Source organism: Rattus norvegicus, chromosome 6, assembly GCF_036323735.1.
Source record: "Rattus norvegicus strain BN/NHsdMcwi chromosome 6, GRCr8, whole genome shotgun sequence".
Classification (NCBI taxonomy): domain Eukaryota; kingdom Metazoa; phylum Chordata; class Mammalia; order Rodentia; family Muridae; genus Rattus; species Rattus norvegicus.
In genome coordinates this window covers 46692527-46719488 of record NC_086024.1, presented here as the reverse complement: position 1 = coordinate 46719488, position 26962 = coordinate 46692527, and the positions used below count along the sequence as shown (strand labels likewise).

The 26962-nt window shown below is 47.1% G+C and overlaps 1 protein-coding gene and 2 long non-coding RNA genes across 3 annotated transcripts in view; 2 read left to right on the top strand and 1 right to left on the bottom strand.

Moving 5' to 3' along the window:
- The window catches only part of LOC134479120 (uncharacterized), a 40860-nt gene extending 27703 nt beyond the window's left edge, over positions 1–13157 (bottom strand). The window contains exon 1 of the long non-coding RNA XR_010052222.1: positions 12707–13157. This is a non-coding gene — a long non-coding RNA (uncharacterized LOC134479120). The remainder of the gene's footprint in view (positions 1–12706) is intronic.
- The window catches only part of LOC134479119 (uncharacterized), a 56976-nt gene extending 35385 nt beyond the window's left edge, over positions 1–21591 (top strand). The window contains exon 2 of the long non-coding RNA XR_010052221.1: positions 21156–21591. This is a non-coding gene — a long non-coding RNA (uncharacterized LOC134479119). The remainder of the gene's footprint in view (positions 1–21155) is intronic.
- A 3022-nt stretch (positions 21592–24613) lies between these two features.
- Positions 24614–26962, top strand: part of Ywhaq (tyrosine 3-monooxygenase/tryptophan 5-monooxygenase activation protein, theta) — a 30518-nt gene continuing 28169 nt past the window's right edge. The window contains exons 1-2 of the mRNA NM_013053.1: positions 24614–24658; positions 25029–25362. Of these exons, the coding sequence (NP_037185.1) occupies positions 25069–25362 (294 nt within the window). The 5' untranslated portion in view covers positions 24614–24658; positions 25029–25068. The remainder of the gene's footprint in view (positions 24659–25028; positions 25363–26962) is intronic.

The window sequence follows — 26962 nt, the reverse complement described above, 5'->3', positions numbered from 1 at the left end:
TCAGGTTCCCAGCAAACACAGGAAATGACAAGTTGGGGGAAAGCCTGTCCCTGCTGCTTCTCCTCGGAGACGGAGGAAATTCATACAACAGCCATCAGGAATTCAGGCTGTGACAGCTGGGAGAGCAGTAGCAGGAGGGGTCATTTTACAGTCACTTTGGCTGCCACAGAAGATTGCAGCAGGCTCTGTTGATGTGAGACAGGCCCCAGGCCACCTCATCACATTACGGTCTAGGTATTAACCAACTGTTCTGAAAACGGGGCAAGAGGCAGGTGACTGCCTACTCTCTCTCTCTCTCTCTCTCTCTCTCTCTCTCTCTCTCTCTCTCTCTTTCGCTTCATCCCAAGCATAGCACAGAACACTACTGAAGTTTCCAGTGTTATTCCAAACATCTCCCAAAGATAGGATTTAATTTACCTTTAAATACAGCGACTAGGGGGTTGGGGATTTAGCTCAGTGGTAGAGCGCTTGCCTAGGAAGCGCAAGGCCCTGGGTTCGGTCCCCAGCTCCGGAAAAAAAAAAAAAAAAGAACCAAAGGAAAATACAGCGACTAGGACTTGCTACATTTCTTTTCAATAAAATCGCTACAAGGCAGCAACCTTAAAGGAGAAGGCACTTAAAAATCAAAAATATCCATATTGCCACAATTTAACCCCAAGCAGCCAAATGGAAAACGTTTCACAAATTACTTTCCCTATCCACATTTAGTTTTATGGCCATGTAATCAAGCATACATATAATTTGATACTCTCCTTTTGTTTTCAAGATATCAAATAACAAATAAGCATTTACAATATTGTTGACAAAAGCATTTGTCCACATTTTCATAAGGTTGCTTAGTAATGACAAATGATTACATCAGAGGTTTGGAGTGTGACAACTGGGAGTATTTTGCCACCATAGAACATCACCAAATCTCTGGGAAGTCTGGTGTCTGACTCCTGAACAATGGCAGTGTCAATACTTACCTTAAAGATATCCACGTGCATGGTGGACATGCATGTTTGAAGGAGTAAATGTAGATGCATTGGTGCCACAGCACAAGTAGAGGGTTGTTGGCCCTCACCTTCTACTTTGACAGGGTGTCTTGGTCACCGATGCCAAGCTAGCTGTTCGTTGAGCTTCTGGGGAACGCCTCACTGTAGGAACACCTGGATTATAAGCTTATACTATTATGTATGGCTTTCCTTGGGTTCTGGGATCCTACCCCAGGTTTTCAGACCTGCACAGCAAGAGTTTTACCCACCCAGCTCCCAAGCTCCAAACCAAAAGCTTCAACGGTCTCCACAGTACCCCGTCCCAGCCCACGACCTTTACAGTTGACTGACATGCTGTGTCCTCCTCCAACCTGTTCCTCACAACCTAAGTGGAAGCCCCAGAGGCCATTGTCCCAGCCTCCCTGTGTTGGGTACAGGGAGTAACATTGGCCCTGCCTCTGGGATGCTGGCTTAAAAAGAGTGAGGGACCATCTGGAGTCCTAAGTACCACTGCCTTGGGACCATGCAGGTCACAGGGGCCATAGCAGTAACAGAGACACCACATTTTCTTGTATTAAAAAGTGGCTTCAGGCTGGGTGTAGTGGTGCACACCTTTAATCCCAGAACTTGGGAGGCAGAGGCAGGAGGGTCTCTGTGAGCTCAAGACCAACACAAGCTACTCTGCAAAGCAGGTTCCAGGACAACCAGAGCCGCCTTGGAAAAACAAAAACAAAATAAAATGAAACAAAGTGCCTTCAGCAGCCCCTGGGTTCTGTGCTGTACCTGTGACCATCGTCCAGAGCTCCTGGCTCTTAATAACTTAGCGCACCTGGCTCAGCAGGTTTCTGGCAAGTCTAAGACACATCAGTGTGCTGTCAATAACTCTCCTCGAGGTTTCAATTAGCGCAAGTCTCTCTTCATTCTTTCTGACTAAGAACGCCTTCTGATTCGATTTTCATTTCCTACTCCCATCAAAAGCCACCAGAGAAAATTGAAAATCTATTTCCACTGAGACATAAAGACACATGCTTTCTTCTCTGTACAAGATTTTACTGCTTGCAGTGTTCCTTTTTCATTATGCAAACCCCTCATTCGATTTGTTAAATCAAAGCGTTCTAACCTACACATTTTCAATATGTCCAGCTTAAAACTGAGAAAAATGGAGTCTGGAGCGGCTCGGCGAGTAGCCCCAGTTTAACACAGTAAATTAATGTGTCTCCTGGAGCTGACATCTCCCTTCACAGGCTTCACTGGACAGGAGGGCACTAACTGGAAATAAAATGTCAGAGCAGGGGAAGGAGAGATTGTGGCAATGATTTCTGCCAGGTAAAATGCAAAAAGATCTTGAACACACACGTGTGCATGCCCTCCACATGCATGTGTGCACGCACACACCTACGCAAAGACACACACACACACACACACACACACACACACACACACACACACACACACAGAACCAATTTTCTCTCTCTGCATTCCCATTGCAAGGCGCTAAGCCTCCTGTGAATTAGTTAAGAGCCCCCCAGCCAGGCAGAAGCACACCTCTGATGAGCTTCTATTTCTGTCACACTAAGTGTCCTGTCCGAATGGACTTGAACTGTTCCTTCTTGGGCAGAAATGAGTCATACCTGTCGACTGTGGCAAAGTGAAAGGGACGCAAACCCTCGCCTCCTTGCCTAGCACACAGCATCACTGCCTGCAGCTGAAGGCACCAGGGATGAACACACGCGTAGTTCCAAAACAGACTCCACACCACAGATGGCTCCTGGAGTCCTCCAGGCAGAGTCTTGTTAAGGTTGGTGCCTGCTTCCGTGGCCACTGTTTGGTTCTAGCCCCCAGATGGTACCATGTAAAAAGTCGACTTCTCCAATATAAAAGAAGAAATCTGGGAATAGCCAGGCCTGCGGACCGAACCAGGATATACCAGCCCAGGTTTCATCAAGAGAGAAGCCTGAGACAAGGTTGTTACCTGGAAAATGGTTCCAGGAAGGAGTGAAGGAGGGGCTTAAAAGTAAAAAACATTTCCCAGGACAATAAAGCCCTGGGCAGTGGTAGCACACATCTTTACTCAAAGCACTCGGGGGACAGCGACAGGCTCAGGCTGTGAGTTTGAAGCCAGCCTAGTCAGGCAAAGGGTCCAGGTAGACCCAGAGCCCTCCAGGAGCCAAGGAACCGATCCCGCTCAGCATTCGTTTTCTGGACTGTGCCTGGGAAGCGCATCGTGATTACCTTTTTCCTGATTCTAGATCTTTCCAGAGCTTCTAGTAGGGAGTTTTTGAGTTATCCCTACCATTCAAACAGTTACTGGAGATGGAAATCAGAATAAAAATCCGAGCTGTTTGGACTCAGGACCTACTTGACTGACAGTTATGATTCCTCTTCTTCAGGTCTCAACTGAGAGACTTAAAAGTCATGTCAGGGAGGTAAGAATCCAAGAGTCATCAGGTCTGACCTCCCTCACTACCATCAGGAGCTTGGATCCTCCTCCCCAGTATACTGGTCACCAGGTGGTCCAGGCTGCCTGGGAGTGTCGTTAATATAAGCCACTCACTACCTTCTACCTTCTCTTCCAATACCGAGGTGCAGTCTTTCTACTTAGCCATCCAGGTGAAGAAAAGCTTGCTTCCCCCCCCCTTTTTTTCCTTTCTTTTTTTCGGAGCTGGGGACCGAACCCAGGCTTCTCTTTCAACATACAACTCTTTAGCCACTTGACAACACTTTGCCCATTCCAAGGTGTGTCCTTGGCTTATTTTAAAGATCCTCAGCACCCCTGTTGTGGTGGTTTGAATAGTTCTGACTGCCCTCCCAACCCCCAGATTCATGTGTTTGAATGCTTGGCCATAGGTAGTGGCACTATTAGGAGATGTGGCCTTATTGGAGTGGGTGTGGCCTTGTTGGAGGAAGTGCATCACCGTGGGGGTGGACTTTGAAGTTATATATGCTCGGGCTATATTCAGTGAGAAACAGCCCATTTCCATCTTCAAAACACATATCACGCTGAGAACATTATGTTAGTTAAACGAAATCACAGAGAGACTATCTCATATGCTCTGCCCACTCCCCAGGAGGTGGAAACTGAGGAACAGAGCAGCCCAAGGTCACATGGATAGCAAACGACAGTCTTCCTAATCCAGTTATTGGTTGCTCCCCCTCCGGCTGCAATGCTGACACTCAAGCACACTAGATTTCTCCGGAAGTTTTCCTCCCATACAAACGAAATGTCCCCGCTGAGATAGCAGTCCAAATAATCAGTGTGAAAAGTCTATTCTGTTCTGTTCTTGTGCTCACTCCTCAGTCTGCAGAGCTCTGGAACACAAAGCCTTTCTCAGACACCTGATAGAAGCCACGAAAACATCTCCCATTGTCTTTTCACTGCTAAGCTGCTAAGCGGAAAACTGATGTGCCAACAAAGATTGGCCCGGAGCACCACATCTATATGAAAGAACAAATGCTTTATTTTAAAAAAGAAAAGGGGGAGTGGGGGGGGGCATTGCAAACAGAATACAAAATTACGCGTTCACAGTAATCACTGTAGAGAGAGTTAAATCGCTAGGCATGGAGACGAAGACTGGGGGGGAAGTGAAAAATCCGTTCTAGGCAACAAGACCATTTGTCTTTCTCAAGAACGTATTCAAGGTTTTTAACACATGTTTGAGCCCTAACGAAAGTGAATCTGAAACACGAAAGATCTCCATGCAGTGGGATTCACCTAAGATGTGGCTAAGCTGGTCTCTGAAGTATTGGTGTTTGGTTGGCCATGTTTGACCTTGACCGGTGCAGGTAAAGGTCACCGTAGAGATAGACGGGTGGGGGAGGGGGAGAGTTGTCATTCGCCCCGCAGTCCTGCTGTTGTTCTGTACTACAACATTCTGAGGACAGACTGAGCCCAGCATCTCCTATTTTGTGCGCCTCCTCTGCAAGTGGGCCCAGTTCGCTGAGTGCTTACTGTGTACCGGAGAAAAAGCTCGCAGAGTGGGAGGGCCCCCTTGCAGAACTCTCCTGGGCCGGGCATCTAGATGACGCCAGGTATCCTACAGAACAAACTTCAATGCATCTTACAGCTAATTCCACAACCTGGTTTCACCATCTTGGGCAAATCTCCTGTTTACATACTCCCCCAGCCTCTCAATGCTACAGAAGAAGCTGCTGAGGGTAGAGTTGAGTCTCATCTTTGTAGGACCGCATCTACCACACCTGGCAACTGGAGGACGGCTGCTTCTGTAGCTTAGTTGGGGTCTGTTGAGTTCTCTCAACTTCACTCATCCTTGAAAGAGCCTTAGCTATGGGCTTCAGACCGTCCTCAACTCCCAGAGGGAAACTGTTGGAGCAGGATTTGTGCCATGATTCTAAATCTCTTCTGGCTTGCTTCTCTTCACTGTGTTCCTGTTTGAATTCAGACTTCAGGACCCTCACTAGAAGACCTGGGGGTGATAAAAGGCTAGCTCAGGGACTCAGGAAGGGCTATTGCCTTAGTTAGGGTCTTATTGCTGTGAGCAGACACCATGACCAGTGTAAGTTTTATAAAGGACAACATTTAATCGGGGCTGGTTTGCAGGTTCAGAGGTTCAGTCCATTATCATCAAGGCAGGAGCATGGCAGTATCCAGGCAGGCATGGTGCAGGAGGAGCTGAGTTCTACATCTTCATCCAAAGGAATCCAGGAACAGACTGAGCATCCTCAAGCAGCTAGGAGGAAGGTCTCCAGCCCACCCCACAGTGACACACTTCCTCCAACAAGGCCACACTTTCTAATAATGCCACTCCCTGGGCCAAGCATATGAAAACCATCATAGCTATCATCTTTGGATATAGTCAGTTGAACAGCTGACCCGGAAGGAGCCGCTTTCAGAGGGAGATGCTTATGTACATACCCCGTCTGCCAATCTTCCTCTCTGCATATTTGTGTGTTTATATATCTTAAAAGGCAAACAGAAAGCTAAGACATAGATTACTTCATGATGAAAAATAAGCCTAGCAGCAGTGATACACAGCTTTAATCCCTGCACTTGGTAGGTAGAGGCAGGCAGATCTCCAAGTTCAAGGCCAGCCTGGTCTACAGAGTGATTTCCAGGGCTACACAGAGAAACCAGTCTCGATTAAACAAACAAAATTGTTCAGAGTCTGCCTCCAACTGGCTACTGGGATGGGATGCAGACTTCTGGTAGGTGTTGCTACAGGTCTCTGAGATTACTAAAGCTCAGAGGATGGGCCACGGAGGGCTTTTTCAGTCAGCTCAGTTTTGCTGAGGCATCTTCCTGGTAAACCTTCACATGGAGAAATGACCCTTTTTTTTTTCCCCAGAGCTGATGATCAAATCCAGGGCCCTGCGCTTGCTAGGCAAGCGCTGTGCCACTAAGCTAAATCCCCAACCCTGAGAGATGATTCCTTACTTTATCAAAAAGTATGAAAACCAGAGAGTCAAATGGGCTGTAATCCTACTTCCTGCTCAGAGCACCTGAGATCTAGCTGGTAGCCATCAATCCTGCATCAAGGGCATGGTCTCAAGCAAGCAGTGATTGTCACCTTTCCTGCTGCCTCAAACCACCTTCATCAATCCTCACGGGACTCTCAAAGTAACTTTAATACAGCAGAAGGCTCCCTGGCCTGATACCACTTTCCAAGCCCTGAACACTTGAGTACACGGAAAAACAAGCAGTTGATGTAGGGGGGACAGAAAGTGATAGGACGCACAGCAAGCCTTTTCTTGCTGTTCAGATCTGGGCAGGATGTGAGAGGACAAAGCTCTCCGGGGCCCTGCCAAACCATCACTAATATTTACCCGGTGTTTGCCAAGTTCCAGGACAATAGACACCTCAAAGGTGTTAGCTCATTTTCTCTTGGCAGGAGCCCTAGGAGGTGAGTCTGCTTTCCATGTGAGGCATTTAGGTGTGGAAGGACGAGTGGCTGCTGAGCTCTTGAGGGCCATGGGTGACGTTTGTGACAGGGTCAGGGCTACAGCTGCCCTTGGCTCAATCCCACACTCACTGCAGTCCGCTCTCCATCCCACACGATTATGGGGCCCTAGACATGCCACCAAGAGACAACCATCTGCAGTGTTTGCCCAGCTGGTCTCCTTGAGTGTGGAAGGTCAGCAAGGATAGCCCAAAGTTCTTACAGAAGCTGTGCAGGGCTCCAACACCTGTCCTCTAAGGCACTCTGGGAATCTAGCATGTGTTCCCTTCCCACAGGGCTGTGGGGTGGTGGGATGGGTGGATACTGTAGCCATCAGCACAATTCTACAATGATTTCTCAAAGGCTCAAGAGCCAGACAGAGCAGCTTGTACCTAAAAGCTCTCACTCAAGAGGAAGTTCAAGGTTAACCTGAACTACACAGTCATATTCTATCTAAGAAACAAAAAAACATACCCAAAGGCTCAAAGAGGGCGAGTGACCTTCTGAAGGTCATATAACCAGAAGCAGGCAGAGTCCAGATGGGAGCCTTATCAGTCTGACCTCAAGCCTGGGCAAGGCCCATGAACCACACGTACAGGTTACCAAGGTGCATGTTTGGGGCTCATTCCAAGCATCCCACACAGCAGGTAAGAGGCTGCCTGTAGACCTCCAGTTCCTGACTCTAAAGATGGTACCTGGGTGATGGGAAAGGAATGGAGCAAGAAGATGCAGTCACAATGTTGGTACCAAGCTTCAGTTCTTCTCTCTCTCTCTCTCTCTCTCTCTCTCTCTCTCTCTCTCTCTCTCTCTTTTTCTTTTTTTTGGAGCTGGGGACCGAACCCAGGGCCTTGCGCTTCCTAGGCAAGCGCTCTACCACTGAGCTAAATCCCCAACCCCTAGTTCTTCTCTCTTTATAGCAGATCATGCAAACTGCATCTAGTCACAGGGCCCAGAAGGTTGCAAGAAAGCCCAGGGTGCAGTGTGTGTGTGTGTGTGTGTGTGTGTGTGTGTACTGGGAGACCAGACTATGTTTTGATGTTGGGTATCTTCATTTTCACCTTTCTCTTTTGACAGAGGGTCTCTCATGGAATATAGAGCCCTCTGTTTCAGTAGAGTGGCTGGCCAGCTAGCTGCTAGGATCCACCTGTCTTCCTGTCCAATACTGCAGTTACAGATATGTGCTGCCCTGACTGGCTATTTTTACATGGAAACACTTTATGCCCAGACAGAGTCACCTCCCCAGTCCTCACTGAGCAGAGTCTTTAACCTACCAATATTGCTGTCTCTGCAGTCTAGACCAGCTGCAGCCTGCCAAGAATGCTGATGGGATCAATGGCATCCAAGGGTGACTTTGAGAGAGAACAGAAGGGGGCCTGAAACAGTTCACTCTGTGACAGTGACTTTGGGGAGTGTGGGGGGAGTCAGTGCTCCAGGCAAATTGTTTGCTTTGAGAATTCTACCTGTGTGTGTGTAATAGAAACCAGCCTGACACATCTCAGATATGCCTGACTTTCTGAGTTTCACCAGAGAGTTTGAATTCTTTGTCCTGAGTAGTATGACCCACTTTAGTTTTAGCTGACCAAAAGATGCCTTCTCCCAGTGGGTTTGTGTTGCATACACAGTTTAAGAACTGGAGCAGGACTTGGTACAGGGAAGATTGTAAATTTGGGTTCAACCCTCTGCTGTGTCACTAACCTGCTCTGGGCTCTCTTGTTCCCTATTTACCTGGTCTTTCAGCTCTCTAACCAGTCCAGGCTGACATTGAAGTCATTATGTAGTCCAGATTGGTCCTAAATTGACAGTGATTCTGGGTCCTCAGTCTCCCAAGGGCTGGAACTACAGACATGAGCAGCGGGAAGGAAGAGTTACCTTGGGTTTCAAAGATAAGTTGGGGGGTTGGGGATTTAGCTCAGTGGTAGAGCACTTGCCTAGCAAGCACAAGGCCCTGGGTTCGGTCCCCAGCTCCAAAAAAAAAAAAAGAAAAGAAAAAAAGATAAGTTGGTGTTGATAGATAGGGAGACAAGTACAGCTCAGAGCGGGAGAGGTCATGGGAGGGGCTGAAGACAGGAGGACCCCGCTCACCTCCCTACCCCGACAGGAAAAGAGAAACAAGACCTTGGACAAGGCCTTTGAGTCTCCTGCATGGAGAGAAAAAACCATGAAAAGGGTTTAAACCTGGGGCAACCACTTCCTCCCCTTTCCCAGTTGCTCTTAATGTCTGCCACAAACTCACAGCTCTCTGCAGGTGAAGCTGCCTGGACCTCAAGCTTCATTGTGTGTTTTCCTGTGAGTCTCTTGACCTCCCAAGGCCACATCTCACAGATTAGCCTTCAGTGGCATCTCACCCCACTCACCACTGCAAAGCCAGGAGTGGTGGAACATACTGGTTATTCCCAGCTTTTGGGAGGGGGTAACAAGGAGAATCAGGAACTCAGGGTCATCTTTGGTTACACAGAGAGTTTAAGGCCTGTCTAAGCTACACGAGGCCATATCTAAGAATAACAACATCAGAAAACAAACACAGGAGCTGGAGAGATGGCTTAGTGATTAAGAGCACTGACAGCTCTTCCAGAGGTCCTGAGTTCAAATCCCAGCAACCATGGTTGGTGGCTCACAACCATCCATAATGGAATCCGGTGCCCTCTTCTATTGTGTCTGAAGACAGCTACAGTGTACTTATATATAATAAATAAATAATTCTTTTAAAAAAAGAAAAGAAAACAAACACACAATAGCAAATGGACAAGCATGGTGCTGCACACTTTTGAGCTCCGCACAGGGGAGTCAGAATCAGAGGCAGGCAAGAAGGCAGGCATTTGAGACTAGCATGGTCCATATAGCAACTACCATGCCAGCAAGGGCTGTATATTGAGCCCCTGTCTCAACAACAACAAAACAACCCAGAGGCTAGAGAGATGGCTCAGCAGTTAATAATACTTGTTATACAATCATGAAGACCAGAGTCCAGACCCCAGCATCTACCTCCTAAACTGAATGTTCCTAAACCACGATACCCCCTTCTGACCTCCACATATACAGCCGTATACACACAAGTGCACCTGTACATGCACATGCGAATAGAGTCAGTCGAAACGTTTAACTGCCCAAAACAGGATCTCAACAGGAGCAGAGCTGGATCCTTCACCCCTACTCCATCCCCTTATGCTACAGATCCAGATGCAGAGTATCCAGGGTTCTAGGGAAGGATCTGGATCAACTGGGGAACATTTAGGGGCTGGAATGTTATTCCTCAATTATTTTCCTTATGGAAACAGGTGTGTTTCCAAACAGCTACTAAAGGGCTAGAATGGGTGCTCATGAAAGAACCTTCTAGCAAAGGGCAGTGAGGACTCCTATGAGGAGAGTCCAAGTCCCACTAAACAAAGACTCAGGGCTGAAAGGAACCTATGCCACTCAGAAGTGTTCTTCCTTGCTAACAAACACAAGCATACTCATAACTCTTGCCCATCATGGGTCCCCCCCCCCCCTTGGAGAACTCTGAAGCTTGTCATTTCTTCCCTGCTTGGATTTTCCCACACACACTGTCTGGTTCTACAGTTTCGCATTAGACAATGTGAGACAAGGCTCCCTTCCCTCCATTTGGTTGACCACCCTCCTTTCCATCAGTAGTCAGCCCCAGGAATTAAGGAAGACACCAGTGGGCACTGATGGTCCTACTCAAGGGCAGTTGCTAATGGGGTCTCATTTCTTCATATCAAGGGATGAGACAAGCAGAGACGTGGCCAAAGAGGTTTCTGAGGCTGATGAACTAAGTTTATTTTTGTTATATATTCCTGATGCTAGTGGTTACTGGGTAGCTATTATGCACCCAACACTCTATCAGGAGCTGGGACAGGCACAAACACGGTTACTACTCTTAGGCTGGAGAAGCACCATGGTACCTGGTGAAAAATCTGCCTCTCAATGACAGCAGAAGTTGTTAGGAACTAAGAAATAACCAGTAATGATAGGCTATAGAGAGCCCCAAGCACCACAGCCAGAGTCCATTCATAGAGAGAGCATGATGCTTAATGCCGATGGGAAAGTTTTTAAAAGCATCTCAAAGCTTTTCCCTTCGACAAGTATCTGATTCTCTAATCAATTAGTCCATTAGACGCATGTCCAAGCCTATAGATTTGCCTACAAAGCAAAACCAAACCAAACCTGTTAAGGAGAGAGGGAAGGCACGCCCATCCCCATCCTTCTAGGTTCTTTGGCTGTTACAGATTAAATTGATGTAAGACAGAATAACAGGAGAAAAACCACGTTTGATCACATGCACAAGCATGAGTGTCACACATAGAGTGAGCCCTGAGGAAGGACCGCATGATTAGTTTCTAGAGCATCCTGAGCTACAGAAAGGAAATTGGTGGAGATGGGCGGTCTGGAAGGTGTGACGGTTTCTGGGAAGAGATTAGCATGAGTTAAGAAAATCAGGAGTGTCTGTGCTTCTGGGGAAGGCTCATTCCATTTCTCCTGCCTTGGTCACAACACACACACACACACACACACACACACACACACACACACACACACACCCTGCAGTAGGATTTGGCATTGTGATGATAGAGAAGGCCCAGCTGCTAAGGAAGGCCAGGCAGGGTGACACGTGACCAGAGCAAGTGAGAAGAGAAGAGAGGAAGCTGGCAAAGGACTGAAGCCCAGTATGCTGGGGTGAGGGGCCCACACGGGGTGTGGCACATGTGTTTTGAGACACCCGGGAATGGACAGTTTTGTCTACCTTTCAAGATCAATATACTACATATATTTTTGGTTAATAAATATCATATTTATATATTTATATTTTAGCATATAAATAAGAAATAAATAGTATGTTATATATATTTATAATTCATGCATCAGAGATGAAAATCATCAACCAAATGGCCTGTAATTTTGAAATAATTGTGAGCTGATAGAGAATTATTTAAAAATCAATTTAATAAGGTCATCATCTTCTCACCTTCTCCCACAAGAAGTGGCCAGGGGGATCAAAATAGTGAATAGGAATTAGAAAAAAGACATTTTAATTCCATGGGTGTCTCTGAATTCCAATATCTAACTGACAACTCTGAAATATCTTCCCTTCCCATCTGCTCTTGTCACTGTACCTCACTACCCCGCCTGCCTCCTCGTTCCTCTGCAGCTCTCCAAGCCTGCTTCCTACCCGAGGATCTTTACCTCATCCTTTATGATACAGCCAGAGAGCCTCCTAACAAGTCACATCAACTTGCTCCTCTTGCTTCCTGTAACTCAGGAAGTGGGATGGCAGCTGTCAGAGGTAGGGTGGGGAGGAGGAGGGGTGCACAGCGTTTGTCTGGGAAACTTAGAAGGTTGCCTGATGAAAGGGCATGACGAGTACACACGTTAAGCACTGAACTGATACATTTTAAAATAGTTAATACGGGGTTGGGAAGATGATTCAGTGAGTAAAGTGTTGGCTGCTTATAAGGACCTGGCACCCCCGTAAAAAGTGGGGGCACAGTGGCATGCATCTCTAACCTCAGTGCTGTGGCTGGGGAGTGGCAAATCCCCAGAGCTTGCTAGCTAAGCCAATCTGTAAGCTCCAGGATCAATAAAGAGACTCCATCATCTATCTATCTATCTATCTATCTATCTATCTATCTATCTATCTATCTATCTATCTCTCTCTCTCTCTCTCTCTATATATATATATATATAATATATATATATATATATATGACATGTGGTGCCTACCTCTGACTTCCACATGCACACTCGTACACTCACACATACATATACATACCCATTACATACACATATACATACATCACCCATTGCTAAAATGATAAATTTATTATGTATATTACTCACATGGTAGTGCCTAAAGACCTCAGCACCCATTCCTCGGGAAAATTTTTAAAGATCTTCAGACTTTCACCAGCAATCCATCCTCGGCTTCATGAATACCACACACGCATTGTCTTCTAATTACTGTGTTCCCAGCCCACCATGCTTCCTCACTGAGGCGGTTTGAATACTTGGTGACCAGATGCTGGCCCCATTTGGGTAGGTTTAGGAGGTGTGGTCTTGCTGGAGGAAGTAAGTTACCGAGGACAGGCTTTGGGGTTTTAAAAGTCACGCCCTGGTTCCCCGTCATTACCTCTGCTTCCCCTTCGTGGTTCAAGATGTGCGTTCTCAGCGGCTGCCCTAGCTGCCAGGTGTGCTATCTGCTCCCAGGCAGACCTCAGCAGTATGACCCTAAGCCATCTGGAACCGTAAGCCACCCAAAACCCTTCCTTTTATAAGACGCCCAGTCATGGGGTTGGGGATTTAGCTCAGTGGTAGAGCGCTTGGCCCTGGGTTGGGTCCTCAGCTCCAGGTGGGGCGGGGCGGGGGTGGGGGTGGGGAGACGCCCAGTCATAGTGTTGTATCACAGCAAGAGAAACGTGACTCATACAGTGACTTACGGTTTCTTATCTCCATTCCTCCTCTCTGGAATGGTCTCCTCTTCCCCTCAATGGCTGAGAATGGATTCATGTCAACTTAAACCAACTCACCTCCTCTGTTAGTTCTTCCTCTATTGCTGTGATAAAACACCAAGATGAGGGCAACTTAAAGAAGAAAGACTTTATCTGGGCTTAAGTTCTAGAAGGTTAGAGTCCACAGTGACAGAGTGAGCAGGAAGGCGGGGGCTCACACCATGAATTGCAAACACAAGGCAGAGAGAACAAATTCTCAAAACCCACCTTCAATGACATACGTTCTCCAGCAAGGCCACGCCCTCTAAACCTACCCATAGAGTGCTACCAACCAGGTACCAAATATTCACATGCCTGAGACCAGGGGAGATGTTTATCACTCAAACACCTCTGCAAACCTTCCCACCTCCACACAGTAGGCACTGGATAGGACCTTCTGCTCTGAGACACAGGCATGCCTTTGTCCCGTCTGTCCCTTCAAGGCCCAGCAGACAGTAATAAATATTTGTTGACTCTTTAATGAATAACTCCTTTGTTCCTCTTATAGGAGACCTTGACAAGATTCATCGAAATGATGTAATTCATCTCAAACAAGCATGGTAGAATCCAGAGGTAGACTAGCCCCTTCGGCAAGAGGGAGGTGTTTGTTGGTCACGGAAGAGGTTGAATTGAGCTGGGAAAAGGCTCTCAGGTAGAGGCCTCAATAATAGTCATGTTTCCCCTGTTTTTTCCCAGAGAGAGAGGAAGGTGATCCCAAGTTGAGCCTCTCTAAGGCTCTCCAACAATTTTGCCTTTTCTGCCATTCAGGCCAAATATAATGGTAGAAGTTGTGAGGTATTTGGAGGTTACCCAGCCTCTGAAACCCTTTCTTCTGTGTAGGAATTTTCCTTACAATCTTAGTGGATGGTGTGGCCTGGCACGTGACTCAGATGTGATCATATCCAGATCTAGTTCCTGGAGTGAGGAACCTAAAGAGAAGGGATTGTAGAGAAAGTCTTTTAGGGGCAAGTAGTAGGACTAGTGCCATGGGTTTCAATAAGGATGATGCCACAGCAGGGAATGGGATCCAAGGTCTGGTACCTCATGATCTAGAGAGTCAGGGCAGCATGTCCTGACATCAGCTGGATAATGGCAGAAGCCACAAAGCTTATCTGGGAAAGTCTGCAGGGCAATGCTGGCCACAGCTTAGCCAGACACCATCACCAGTCCCCTTCGTTCCATAGACTTAGTTCATTACTCTCTCACCGCCAGTATGAATTAACAGTTAGCTGGAGGTGGTGCACACACCCTTGATCCCAGCATTCAGAAGACCGAGGAGGGCCTCTGAGTTTGAGGCCAGCCTGGTTTACAAAGTTCCAGGACAGCCAAAGTTACACAGAAAAACAAAACCAGAAAAAGAATTAACAGTATTACATTTAAGTCAAGGGAAATGGGTGGTGGGGTTACTTCTTTTTTTTTTTTTTTTTTTTAATTTATTTATTTATTATATATAAGTAAAGTACACTGTAGCTGTCTTCAGATACACCAGAAGAGGGCATCAGATCTCTCTACAGATGGTTGTGAGCCACCATGTGGTTGCTGGGAATTGAACTCATGACCTCTGGAAGAGCAGTCGGGTGCTCTCAACCGCTGAGCCATCTCTCCAGCCCCCCCCTTTTTTTTTTTTAAGATTTATTTATTTTATGCATATGAGTACACTGTAGCTGTCTTCAGACACACCAGAAGAGGGCATCAGATCTCATTACAGATGGTTGTGAGCCACCATGTGGTTGCTGGGATTTGAACTCAGGACCTCTGGAAGAGCAGTCAGTGCTCTTAACCACTGAGCCATCTCTCCAGCCCGGGGTTACTTCTAATAGTGGAGGTTTTATTTTTGTTTTTTAGACCCAGAGTCTTGCATGCTCTAGGCAAATGCTTTACCACCAAGACACCCGTCTTTTGGAATTCAGTAACTTAACATAGACTATGCTGGGTCCCTGAGCAGAAAGGGGGGAAGGAAACATGTCTTAGTCAGGGCTACTATTGCTATGATGAAAAACCATGACCAAAGAAACCAGGGGAGCAAAGGGTTTATTGATTTATGCTTCTACACTGTAGACCATCACTGAAAGAAGTAAGGTCAGGAACTCAACAAGTCAGGAACCTGGAGCCAGGAAATGATGCAGAGGCCATGGAGGAGGGCTGCTTACTGGCTTACTCCTCTGGCTTGCTCAGCCTGCTTTGTTATAGAACCCAGGACCATCAGTTCAGGGCTGGTCCCACACACAATGGGCTGGGCCCTCCGCTGTCAACCAATCATTAATTAAGAAAATGTCCTACCACTGAATGTGGGAAGGCATTTTTCTCAGTGGAGGTTCCCTCCTCTCAGATGACTTCAGCTTGTACCAAGTTGGCAAAAAACTTAGGACAAAACATGTTGAACACTTACTAGGAAATGTCGCTTAGTTTTTCATGGATGTCTGAGGACCCCTTAGTGATGACACTATCAGGGAACAACTAGATCTCGGAGGTTTATTGTCAGGGCCCTGACTCTACCTTATCACTTCCTCGAAAAGCTTCAAAATGAACCTTGACTTGCATGAGTTGAAGCTACAACTTCCTGTGTTCAAGACCCAAACATGGTTACTAAGTTCTCTGACCCTCCTCCCCCTGTGTGTGGTGCGTGCGTGTGTGTGTGTGTGTGTGTGTGTGTGTGTGTGTGCGTGTATGTGTGTGAATTTCTCTCAGTTGGGTTCATGTTTTAAATCTCTTGGCTCAAGAAGGGACAGGCTGCTGCCTTTCCCCCCTTTTTTTTTTCCAGAAGTTTGCGCAACAACTGTAGCAGCCGCTACCACCGGATTCCATCGGAATACATTCCAGCAGCTCACCCGCTGTAGAATCCTTCAGAGGGAGGCTGTTTTCCTCAGTCTGGTGGCTGATTAGGAGTGGGGAGAATGGCTGGCAATCATTTACTCATTAATATCGATTGCATCAATCGCTTACCCCAGGCAAAGAGCAAGCAGTTCACGGTGGATTAACGGCCGAGCAGGGTGGAGACATCTTTCTTTCAGGGTTAGCTTTTGGACGGGTTAAGCTCCTGAGTATCATAGTTTGATGTATAAAGAGTCTCTGTACCCTGACGTAAGGAAACCCAGAAGAGAAATTGTCCAGCAAAATTAGGGATCTAGTTGTCAGAACTTCAGGGGCAGTTGGGAATTTGCTTATTGAACCGAATATGACTGGAAGAAGGAGGGTGGGAGGGGCTGCCTGGATCTTTCACCACCCACCCCACCCCCACCCAGTTAGAGTCACGGGTGTCTCCAGCTGTGGCTGGATGTAGGCCAAATCCTGAAGCCATCCTGAGCAGTAGCTCAGCTCACCCTGTCCTCTGGGCTCCTCCTTCCTGCCTTTGTTAATTCATCCCTTTCACCATCCCTTTCTTGGCACCCAGTGTCTTCGCTGGGTGTGCAGCTAGGCACTGATGCTCTGTAGGCAAATCATATAAACAGGGCCCTTGCCTTAAGGTACCTTCCGCCTGTGGGCAAGCAGCCCAGAGCTGACCCGAAGTGACTTCTTCCTCAGGAATCACAGGACTGGCTGAGAGCTCTGATAGCTGGAAGGGTGGAGGAGAGCTCAGAGGAGTGCCGTCGCAGATAGAACTGAGAGATGCGCAGGTAGCCAGGTGTGGGGAGATGTCAGGGGACAGAAAGGACAAAGCCCAGAAGAGGTTGAAGCACAGCAGTGGGTGTGAGCCAAGGGCCAAGACAGGAACTGAGGTGAGGACATTGTCAATACTGCTTCAGAAATCTTCAGAGGAAGGCAAGGAACCACTATCACCATCTTCACTAATAGGGAAACAGAGGCAGCCAGTGGTCAGGTATCCTTCAGACAATACTATAGCAACAGAGTGGTGGAGTCCTACTTTGAACCCAGGCCATCTTGCTTCCAGGTCCACCCAACATGCTGAGCTACAACTGAGTCATGGAGACTGGATTTGAATTAACGTGGCGAAGAAATGGGAAGGTCTCACTTTTGTATCAAGATCCTCTCGGGACCGTGTGCTGAGAGCATAGACAGTTTCTCCAGCACAACCTGTGCTTGCTAACATCACCATGCGCTTGGTTACTAAGCTGTTGTGGCAGAGGGAATCCCACTCTCTCAGGCTAGGACATGGTCTCCTGAGTGATCTGCATTACCACATTTTGTCCAAGCCACTGAGTGGTTAACATTGGTTGAGCTTGACAAGATCTAGACTCCACGGGCTGAGGTTCTGGGTTTAATGAAAACTATAGCTGACCACCACTGTTCATCTCTTCTTGCTTCCTGCTTCTGGATTCACTGTGACTGACTATCCCACGCATCCCCCTCTATGATCTCCCTGCCATGACACCCTGCATCCTTGAGGTGTTGAGTTCTGTGAAGTATTTTGTCATAGCAATGAAAGTAACTCATACAGCTATTTGGAGGGCTTAGCCTCATCCAAATCCAGTGCGAGGCCTCTCCAGGGATGGCTCTACCAGGGCAGGAAGTAGAGAGGTGTAGACTCTTGTTTCTATGGCTCTCATGGCTCCCTATCAGGGTCCCGTTCACTCTGCAACCTCTTGATGCCTGAAATCTCTGTCATCGTTCCTGCCCACACTCGTCTCTCCCTTCTCTCAACTCCCATGGCTCTTATTGTGAGCACACACAATCAGCTCCTGTGTGCATTGTTCTCTGTTTTGCGTTCACTCATCTGTGCTGCTCTGCCGAATTGTCTGGAGATGAGTCATAATTTGGGTGACTGTTAAAGGTTTGTTGCTTTATGTGCAAAAACTTTAAAGCCCTGGTACTCTGGGCATTCAAAAGCACATCTCTTACTGCTCGCTCTGTCAGTCCATACTCTGTCCTTGCACACTTCCTCGCTATTACCTAGAAAACTGAGGCAATGAGGAGGCTTTGCTAAAAAAAAAAAAAAAAAAAAAAAACTAGAACAAAAACAAAAAAACCAAAACGGTAAACCTCCCAAGACCAAGAAAAAGAGAGATGACATAGTGGGATACAACAATGTCTTTCTTCATGCCTTGTGGAGGTGGGGCGGGGTCTCAAATAAGGAGACGGCAGAGAAATGATGGAGTCTCTGACCTCCTCCTTCCAGTTTTGGCAGAACTGGTACAGAACTCAGTGAAAAATGTAAAAGGTATACAGTAGAGCGGGGACTGTATCCGGCCCAGTGACAGAGTATGCTCATGAAGCTTGCAGAAGACTGGTTAACGCATAAATTAGGCTTGTGGGGCACTCAGAGAGAGGGAAGGAAGAGGATCCCAAGTTCAAGATCATCATTGGTAGCATAGTGAGTTTAAAGCCAGCTTAGGCTACAGAAGACTCCATCTTTAAAGACGTATGTATGTATGTATTTATGTATGTATGTATGTATATGTATATGTATGTGTGTATGTATATGTAGTATATGCCTGATATGACAAGGTTGAAAACATGAACTTTTTTGTATTATTATTAAGGTTCATTGTTGTGCATCTAGGCCCTGATATATATGGGCCATGTACCTTGACGTCTAGGTTCTTCTCACTAGCTCTTCCTAAGTTTGCTATCTCTTTTTATTTTTATCAGATGATTGCTTTGACAGAAGTGTCTGGATCCCAGGGCATCCCTTGGAACAAACCAGAGTTCCATTCGGAACCACCTGGTGATAAAAAGAATTGATACTTAAATTCTTTGCAATTAGCCACTTCTGGGTGGTTTTGGTCTAGGAAACCAACTGAGGGGGCCTGTTGCTTAGAACTTTTTCCCCAGAGGAAATGCAAACCAGGTATTCCCCTTCTTATAAAGTTCCAATGATAAATTGAGATATGATTTCACCAAAGTTTGGGAAATCAGAGTTTGGAAGGCTTATGTAGAGTATAGATGAGTGGTTACTTACAGGAGCATAGGTGCTCTCCCCGAAAGGCTGCACTAGAAAATCTTTTCCAGCAGGGATGAGGGTTTCCTAAAACCGCATGGGGGGAGTCCCACAAACCTAATCTTCCCTGCTCTCTATCTATCCTCCCCAAGAGCACCTGCAGTTAGGGCAGACTTGCTTACAACAAGGGGCATGGAGCGGCTAGACTCGGGTGAGGGTCCTTTGGCCCTCTCTGACCCTCCTTCTATCAGGGGATGTTATTAACCGTCAGCTAGCCTAGCTGGAATGATTTTTTGCAAGTGGACACAATTGAACTCTTGAAGATGGTGGTTGTTTAGCTCAGTGGATAAGCCTGTACAAGGCCTCACAGGGCTCTGTGGGGTGCTTTCTCTGCCCTTTACCGAGCTCCTGGTTAAGTGTCCTATCTTTTACTCTCTTGTAAGCTCCTTGTAGGCACACAGTATCTTAGTCTTTCCAAAAACATCTAGGATGTGGCACATGGTAGACGCTTAAGAGGTTTTTTGTTTTGTTTTTAACAGATTGCTGAGAAATTGAGCTAAGGCTTGGACAGTCTGCTACTAGGGTGTGCATTCACGTTTATCACGTTATCGTGTTCCCTGAGACCCAGGATCTTCGTGTTGGCTTCAAGGAGCGTGTTAAGCTCTCAGAGTTAGCACAGAGACTGAACACAGCTCTGCTCTCTGCTTCCCTGTTAAGTAGCTCAGTGCCTTTATATGTGGTCGGACACACATTGAACACACAATACTAACCATCAGTGTGACTGGACATGTGTGTGCTTGATGGTCTGAAATCACTCACAAAACAACCCTTCACTGAATGCCTTTTGTGGTGGTGGTGGTGGGGAAGGCACCAGGGACGAGGGAGTGAGATCTAATTTTACCCACTAGACTAGCACAGTCTGGAGGTTGGAACTGGGGGAAGAAATACAGAAACCGCCAAAGAGAATAAGTAAGGGATTCGAGGGTGCCTTGCTTGCTCTAGATACATTGAGAGTGAAACAGAGCTTCCACATGAAAATAAAAGCAGCAGCCAACTCATTAGTACATATATACTTAGCCACCCACCAGCCCCACATAACTAAACATTGTCCTCACACCAGCCAACAGTAGTGGCTTCTCCCCCACTGCAAACATACAGAGTCCTGGCTGTTGTAGAAGAATGAAGTCAGACTGTCCCATTGCTGAGTCTTAACTCTAAGGCTTACCACTGGGTAGGTGATTTAACTGGTCTGAGCTTCAGCAAAACCAAGCAGACTACAGGGTGTTTAGAGAGGGCACTGGATAAGACAGAAAAACAACCAACCAATCCCACTCTACACCACACACACACACACACACACACACACACACACACACACACACACACACAGAGCTTCAGAGGTCTGGTAAGGAAGAGGAAAGACAGGTATCTTTGGGTATATATTTAAAGCTATAGAAAGATATTCATATCATTTGCTGAGTGGAAAGTTATTGGATGTGTTAGTGGGGGCTTCCCAGTGAAATTTTATAGAATATGTGTGTGTGTGTGTGTGTGTGTGTGTGTGTGTGTGTGTGTGAGTTACTTTTTCTTATGCTGTGGTAAAATAATTGACCAATGGAACCCAAGGAAGGAAGGGTTTGTTTCAGCCCTCCGTTTGAGGGTATGGTGGTAAGAGCTTGAGGCGGCTGGCCATGTTACATCTGTAGTCAGGAAACAGAGGAATTCGAGCATTCAGCCTGGTTTCTCTGTTTATGCAGACCAGGAACCAAGCCCATGAAATGGTGCCACCCCCATGTAGGATAGGTCTTCCTACCCCAGCTAACCGAATCTAGATGACTCCTTAAACACACGTCCACATGCTTGTCCCCTCCGTGGACCTAGATCTTGCCAAGTTGACAAATGAATGCTACCTATCGCAATATAAAAATAGGAGAGACTGATTGTACACAAATGATTTATTTCACAGGGCGGGCCAACAAGCTGAGCCCCAGAAGAGATGATGCTCCGTTTTCAGTCCAAAGGTTTCAAGGGAGCCTCTGTCGCAGATGGTACTCAGACTACTGAAGGACTCTCTTGCTTAGAGGAGGCTGGTGCTTTTTCTCTCTCCTGGATTTCAACTGAAGGCTGGGACCCACCCACACCCACAAGGGCAATCTATTTACTCAAAATCCACTGATAAAAATGTCAGTCTCCCTGGGAGGTTGACCCCCTTTAATCCTAATAGGCAGATCTCTTGAGTTGGAGGCCAACTGTGCCCCCACAGAGGGAGTTCCAGGACAAACCCTGTCTCGAAAAGATTAAAATAAAAAAATGAAATGTTACTCAAGTTAATAAAAAAAATTAAAAAAAAACCAATAAAATAACCAAAATAATAATAATAAAAAAATGAAATGTCAATCTCACTTTTTTTTTCTTTTTTCTTTTTTTCGGAGCTGGGGACCGAACCCAGGGCCTTGCGCTTGGTAGGCAAGCGCTCTACCACTAAGCTAAATCCCCAACCCCGTCAATCTGACTTTTTAAAAAAAATCTTTATGGAGGCTGGAGAGATGGCTCAGTGGTTAAGAGCACTGACTGCTCTTCCAGAGGTCTTGAGTTCAAATCCCAGCAACCACATGGTGGCTCACAACCATCTGTAATAAAGTCTTAAAAATTAAAAAAAAAAATCTTTATGGAAACACCCAGACTCACATTTGACACTAAAGGAAGCCATCCTGTGGTCCTCACCTGGGTTAATTATAACAACGATTCAAGAGAGGTTTTCCTTAACAATTCACTAGACTCCAGAGCTCCCTGTAGCTGGACACCTCGCCCAGTCCCAAGCAGAGGGAAGGAGGAAACAGGGCAAAACTAAAACTATTTACTGGACACTTGTGAGATGAGACACCCCATATGTTCTTATGTGATAGCTGATTTAACTCTCTTCAGTTAGGAACGGTTTTTACAGGTGACAGGTCTAGGAACTGAGATCCAAAGAGGAACAAGGGTGTCCAAGGTCAAACTGTCAACATCAAGGACTGAGGCTGAGGCTCATCTGGCTGCAAAACGCATGTGTCTTGTTCTGTTCCAGCAACTTCTTCGTAGGGGAGTCAGGGAAAATAAGATAACTACAAAGTACTTTCTTTGCTGTTTCCTAAGAATCCTTCCCAGCACATTGGTGTGATGCCAAATACGTCTCGTATGGACTAGGATAAATGGCCAAGAAGACAGACTAGTCAGAGCCTTAGAATCCTCACAACTCCTATTGGAGCCCGAGAAGACTAGGGAACCAGCCACAGCAAAGACTCAAGGGTGCCACAAACACCACGTGTGTCTATATGTGTAGTTTTTGCTGCTAAGTGACTTGTCCACGACCCTGATCAGGCTGTGCCTTGCTTTCTCTTCTAGCGGCATTAAATACAACGGTTGAGTTAATCCTTGCAGGATTTAAATCTAGTGTGACCCTAGATAAATAAATATGAAATAATAAAATAATATGAAATAAATAATAAAACTATTCCAAATATCAGCTCTTCTGTGTTCTGGGATCTGAAGTGCCGAGATTTTTCTTTCAGACACAGACGGAGAACCTCAGATATTACAATTTCACAATGTGTCAATATTTTTGATTTCACATGATCATAAGTATATGAGCTTGTCTGTGATAAATATTTGGCACACACCCCTTTTGGGTAGGCATCTCAGAAACAACCCTTGGACAATTTCCCTTCAAATGTCTCCATCTCTCCTATCACCTCCATGGGCGTCTCCTCTCTATGTGCTGGGCTTGCTGCTCTAATTTAGGGAGTCTTGAAATTCACTGGCTACACAGAAGGCATTTTATCTGACCTTCCACACGTAAATTCTTTCCGTTGGGATTTCTGTGTGTCCAGCTCCACCCCAACCCACAGGACCATAAATGCTTGTGTGTCTGCAGCCTGGCCTTGGGGATTCCAGAAATAACACTGGGTCGTCCGCCGCTGCACTGGGGCATAGTAAGGCATTTTTGTATTAAGACAGAGTCACTTTCCAACCAGGATTCTCCTGGTCAAAGCACAAAGCAACCTTTACAAGTTGGGTAGGGAGGGGCAGCTGGAAAGGAATCTGAATTTCTGGAAGCTTCGTCCCTTTCCCTCCTTGCCATCTGTGTTTACTGTTAGACCTTCCGTTCTATGGACTCTATGGACTCTCCAGGTCCGCTTGGTTCCACCATGCATTTGAATCCACTTTGCCCTTGGCAGTCACTGAAGTTCTTTGAACCCTTGAATTGGAATCTCAGCAGAGCCGGGTGGCAATTTCAAATCTGGTAGGACAGCCACCTCACTTGGACTTGGATTGTAGGGCCCGGAGATAAGGGAGCGGATTAAAGGAGAAAAATGTTAGCTGTGACCCTGAATACATAGCATCTGGGGCAAGTGTTCTCATTTCAGAAGGGTGTTTATCGTGCGGAGAAAGTCAGCACGTGAGAATTTTGGCTTTACAAGGATCTTCACAAAAATATGAGGGGAAAAAAAACAAACCTAAAAGCACCCCTCCCCCCAAAAAACCCCCCAAACCACCACACACAAAAACCTAAAGCATGTATACATGCTTTACAGAGTACAAAGGTGTGTTGGGGGCGGGGTGTACTTAGACATTAACGTGGAAAAGAAAGAAATGTTTGTCCAAACCGTGCTTAATGTCATTTCCCGTTTTAAAGAAAAGCTTACCTGACGCTGCCACGCGGACCCGCCCAGATCTCCTGAATCTACCTTTCCATAAGGAAATTCCTGGCTTTCGGGTGCCTGTGTGAAAACTTGAACTAAGACACTTTCTCTGGGAACGAATTCTTTTTTTTAATGGGGATCGGGATATTTCTGATTGTAGTCGAAACAGGAAATTTATAAGGGTTGCACTTTAACGTCTTGAGGATCCAAACCTTGGTCAAAAATAGGAAGGTGGAAGAAAGGCGCTTGTGCAACAAACGGCCAATTATCTCACCCCTGCGTAGTCCAGCTGCAGCCGCAGCAGCCTAAGAGCTGCAACGCCCCATCTGCAGAGGCCGCTGCTGCAGGACACGCGGCCACTGCCTCGGAGGTCGAACGCACCTCCGGTCCCGTGCCGCACCCAGGAGTGCCGGGCTGGCGGGGAGGATGAGGGGAGTTGGTAAAATCATCGCCATGGCAACAGTGACGTCCATTCACCCTGGATCTAATTGGAGGAAACCCCGTGGCCGAAGCCGCAGCCTGCGGGCCAACCGAACCTACCCGAGCCGACCCACCCTCCGAGCCTCCGCTTCGCTTCCCGCCCCGCCCCCTGGGCCCCCTTCCGCGCGCTCGCTCTTTATTGGCCATTGGAGAAGCTGGAGGCGGGACTCCCTAGGGAGGTGCAGTGTTCTATTGGTCGGTAGCGAGCTCGTCGGCTCCGCGCTAGGCTGAGACGGGAGGGTCCTCGGCTAAAGCCCAAAGCAGATCAAAGTGGTGGGACTCGCGTCGCGGCCGCGGAGACTAGAAGGTGAGTTTGGGCACGGCTCTGGGCCTGCCGCTGCAGCCGCCGCCGCGTGGGACCGGGGCGGGGGTTGGCGGAGCTCAGTCCTCGGGACTGCTGGGCTACCGCGCGCCTTAGGGTCGGGCTGGGACGGGAAGGTGCGGCTCCAACGGCCGCTTCCATCTTGGGCCGGGCGGGGCCCGTGCTCCGGCCTCGGGAGGCGCGGCGGGCGGGCGGGAGGGCGCGGGCGGAAGGCGGCGGCCCCGCGAGAGGCCCGAGGACGCAGCCTCGTGCGCTGAGACAAAGCGGGCGTCCGGCTTCATTGTCTGACGTGCTCTCCCCTCGCTCCTTTTTGTCCTCTCCGGCGCCGCCCCGCCCCGCCCCTCGCGGCTCTCAGGAGGACTCCGGATCCGGCTCGGCGCTCGCCCTCGCTCGCCATGGAGAAGACCGAGCTGATCCAGAAGGCCAAGCTGGCCGAGCAGGCCGAGCGCTACGACGACATGGCCACCTGCATGAAAGCCGTGACGGAGCAGGGCGCCGAGCTGTCCAACGAGGAGCGCAACCTGCTATCTGTGGCCTACAAGAACGTGGTCGGGGGCCGCAGGTCCGCCTGGAGGGTCATCTCGAGCATTGAGCAGAAGACCGATACCTCGGACAAGAAGTTGCAGCTGATCAAGGACTATCGGGAGAAAGTGGAGTCTGAGCTGAGGTCCATCTGCACCACGGTCCTGGTGAGTCGTGAGTCGTGCACCGGTAGCAGTGAGGGAATAGGGCGGCGGGAGCGACCCTTTTGTGTGGTCCTCTCGATGGCGAGAAACCTGTGGGGTGGAGAGCTTGTGAGATGAGCCCCAGGCTTCTTCACACCTGTTTCAGAGCTTTCTCGGGGGTGAGTAACTTCCCAGGGTGTGGGTTCCAAAAACTTGGTACAGTCGCGTAGGCTTGCACAAGACCGAAAAGATCTATTTACTTGTGCCAGGAGTGTGGTCCTGAGATGTGTAAGTTCTTTTAAGGGCGATCGGTCACTTTGGGGGTTTCATGTGATAGAAGGCATGGGGACTTTTACCATAGAAATGCTAGTATTCCCCCGACTCCGGTAAGAATATATTTAGCCTTTCCTTGCTAAAGGGGTGTGTGTGTGTGTGTGTGTGTGTGTGTGTGTGTGTGTGTGTAGGGAGAATTCACTAAATGAAAAGTTCACAGATAATTTAAAGAATACAGTGTCCTGGTGAAATTTCATTAATTTTTTCTTTTCTGTTTGTTGCCTCACTTAAGTCCGGTGTGTGGAAATAAAACGAAAGCATTTCTGGTGTGAATGGTTAAGGAAGGTTTTCCAGGTTTTGAATATCCAGTCCCAGCAGGGATGTTAACTGCTATGAGATTCACCCTTATTAGAGGGAGCACTTTTAAAGCTTGGGTCATTGCACAGATCTCTTATTCAATAAAGCAAGTTTCTAAAATTTAAATAGCATACTGTGGAGTGCCAGATATTAATGCAGCAAACAGTTACTTCTGTGACTGCACATCGATAGGTAAAGGCTGGTAGAAAGTAGCTGCTGGGTTTGCCCTTTACATGCCACCTTTATAAGAGGCAGCTAGTAGCTAATAAGCTTGCTCTGTATCTTGCCTTTTGAAAGGCAAGCATGCAAGGTTTCATAGGAGAAGAAAAAGACTTTCCCTTCTAGCCTTCATTTCTTCATCACATCAAACCAAAGGAACCTAGAACTTTTGTTCCCTGCTGTGTAAAACTTAACCTACCTGTTTTTCTAAAACAAACGAGATTATCTGAGTAAAATCATGGTTGATAGATTCAGATGTTAGGGGTCAGAAGCAATCAGACAGATTTCAGAGTGAAGTGCAGAAAACTGTTGCTTTGTAAGGATGCCATTTTGTTGTGTTAACATGTATGTGCTCTTTAAGTTTCAGTCCCTGCGTAATAGTCCCTGTTCTTTGGTCTGAGTTTTTTACATTCTAGATATGTCAATTTGGATAATGCAGACTTTAATAGCATATATTGATGGCTATTATTAACACTTTGTGGTTTACTTTCTGGTAAATAGCCAGTTCTGAATCACCAGATTTTTCATGTAAGCTAGCAGTTTAATTTTGAAACAAAAGAATATTTTTTAAGGTTTATTTATTTTATATATAAGTACACTGTAGCTGTCTCAGCCACACCAGAAGAGGGCATCAAATCTCATTACAGATGGTTGTGAGCCACCATGTGGTTGTTGGGAATTGAACTCAGGACCTCTGGAAGAGCAGCCAGTGCTCTTAACCACTGAGCCATCTCTCCAGCCCCCCACCCCCTTTTTTTAAAGATGTATTTATCAA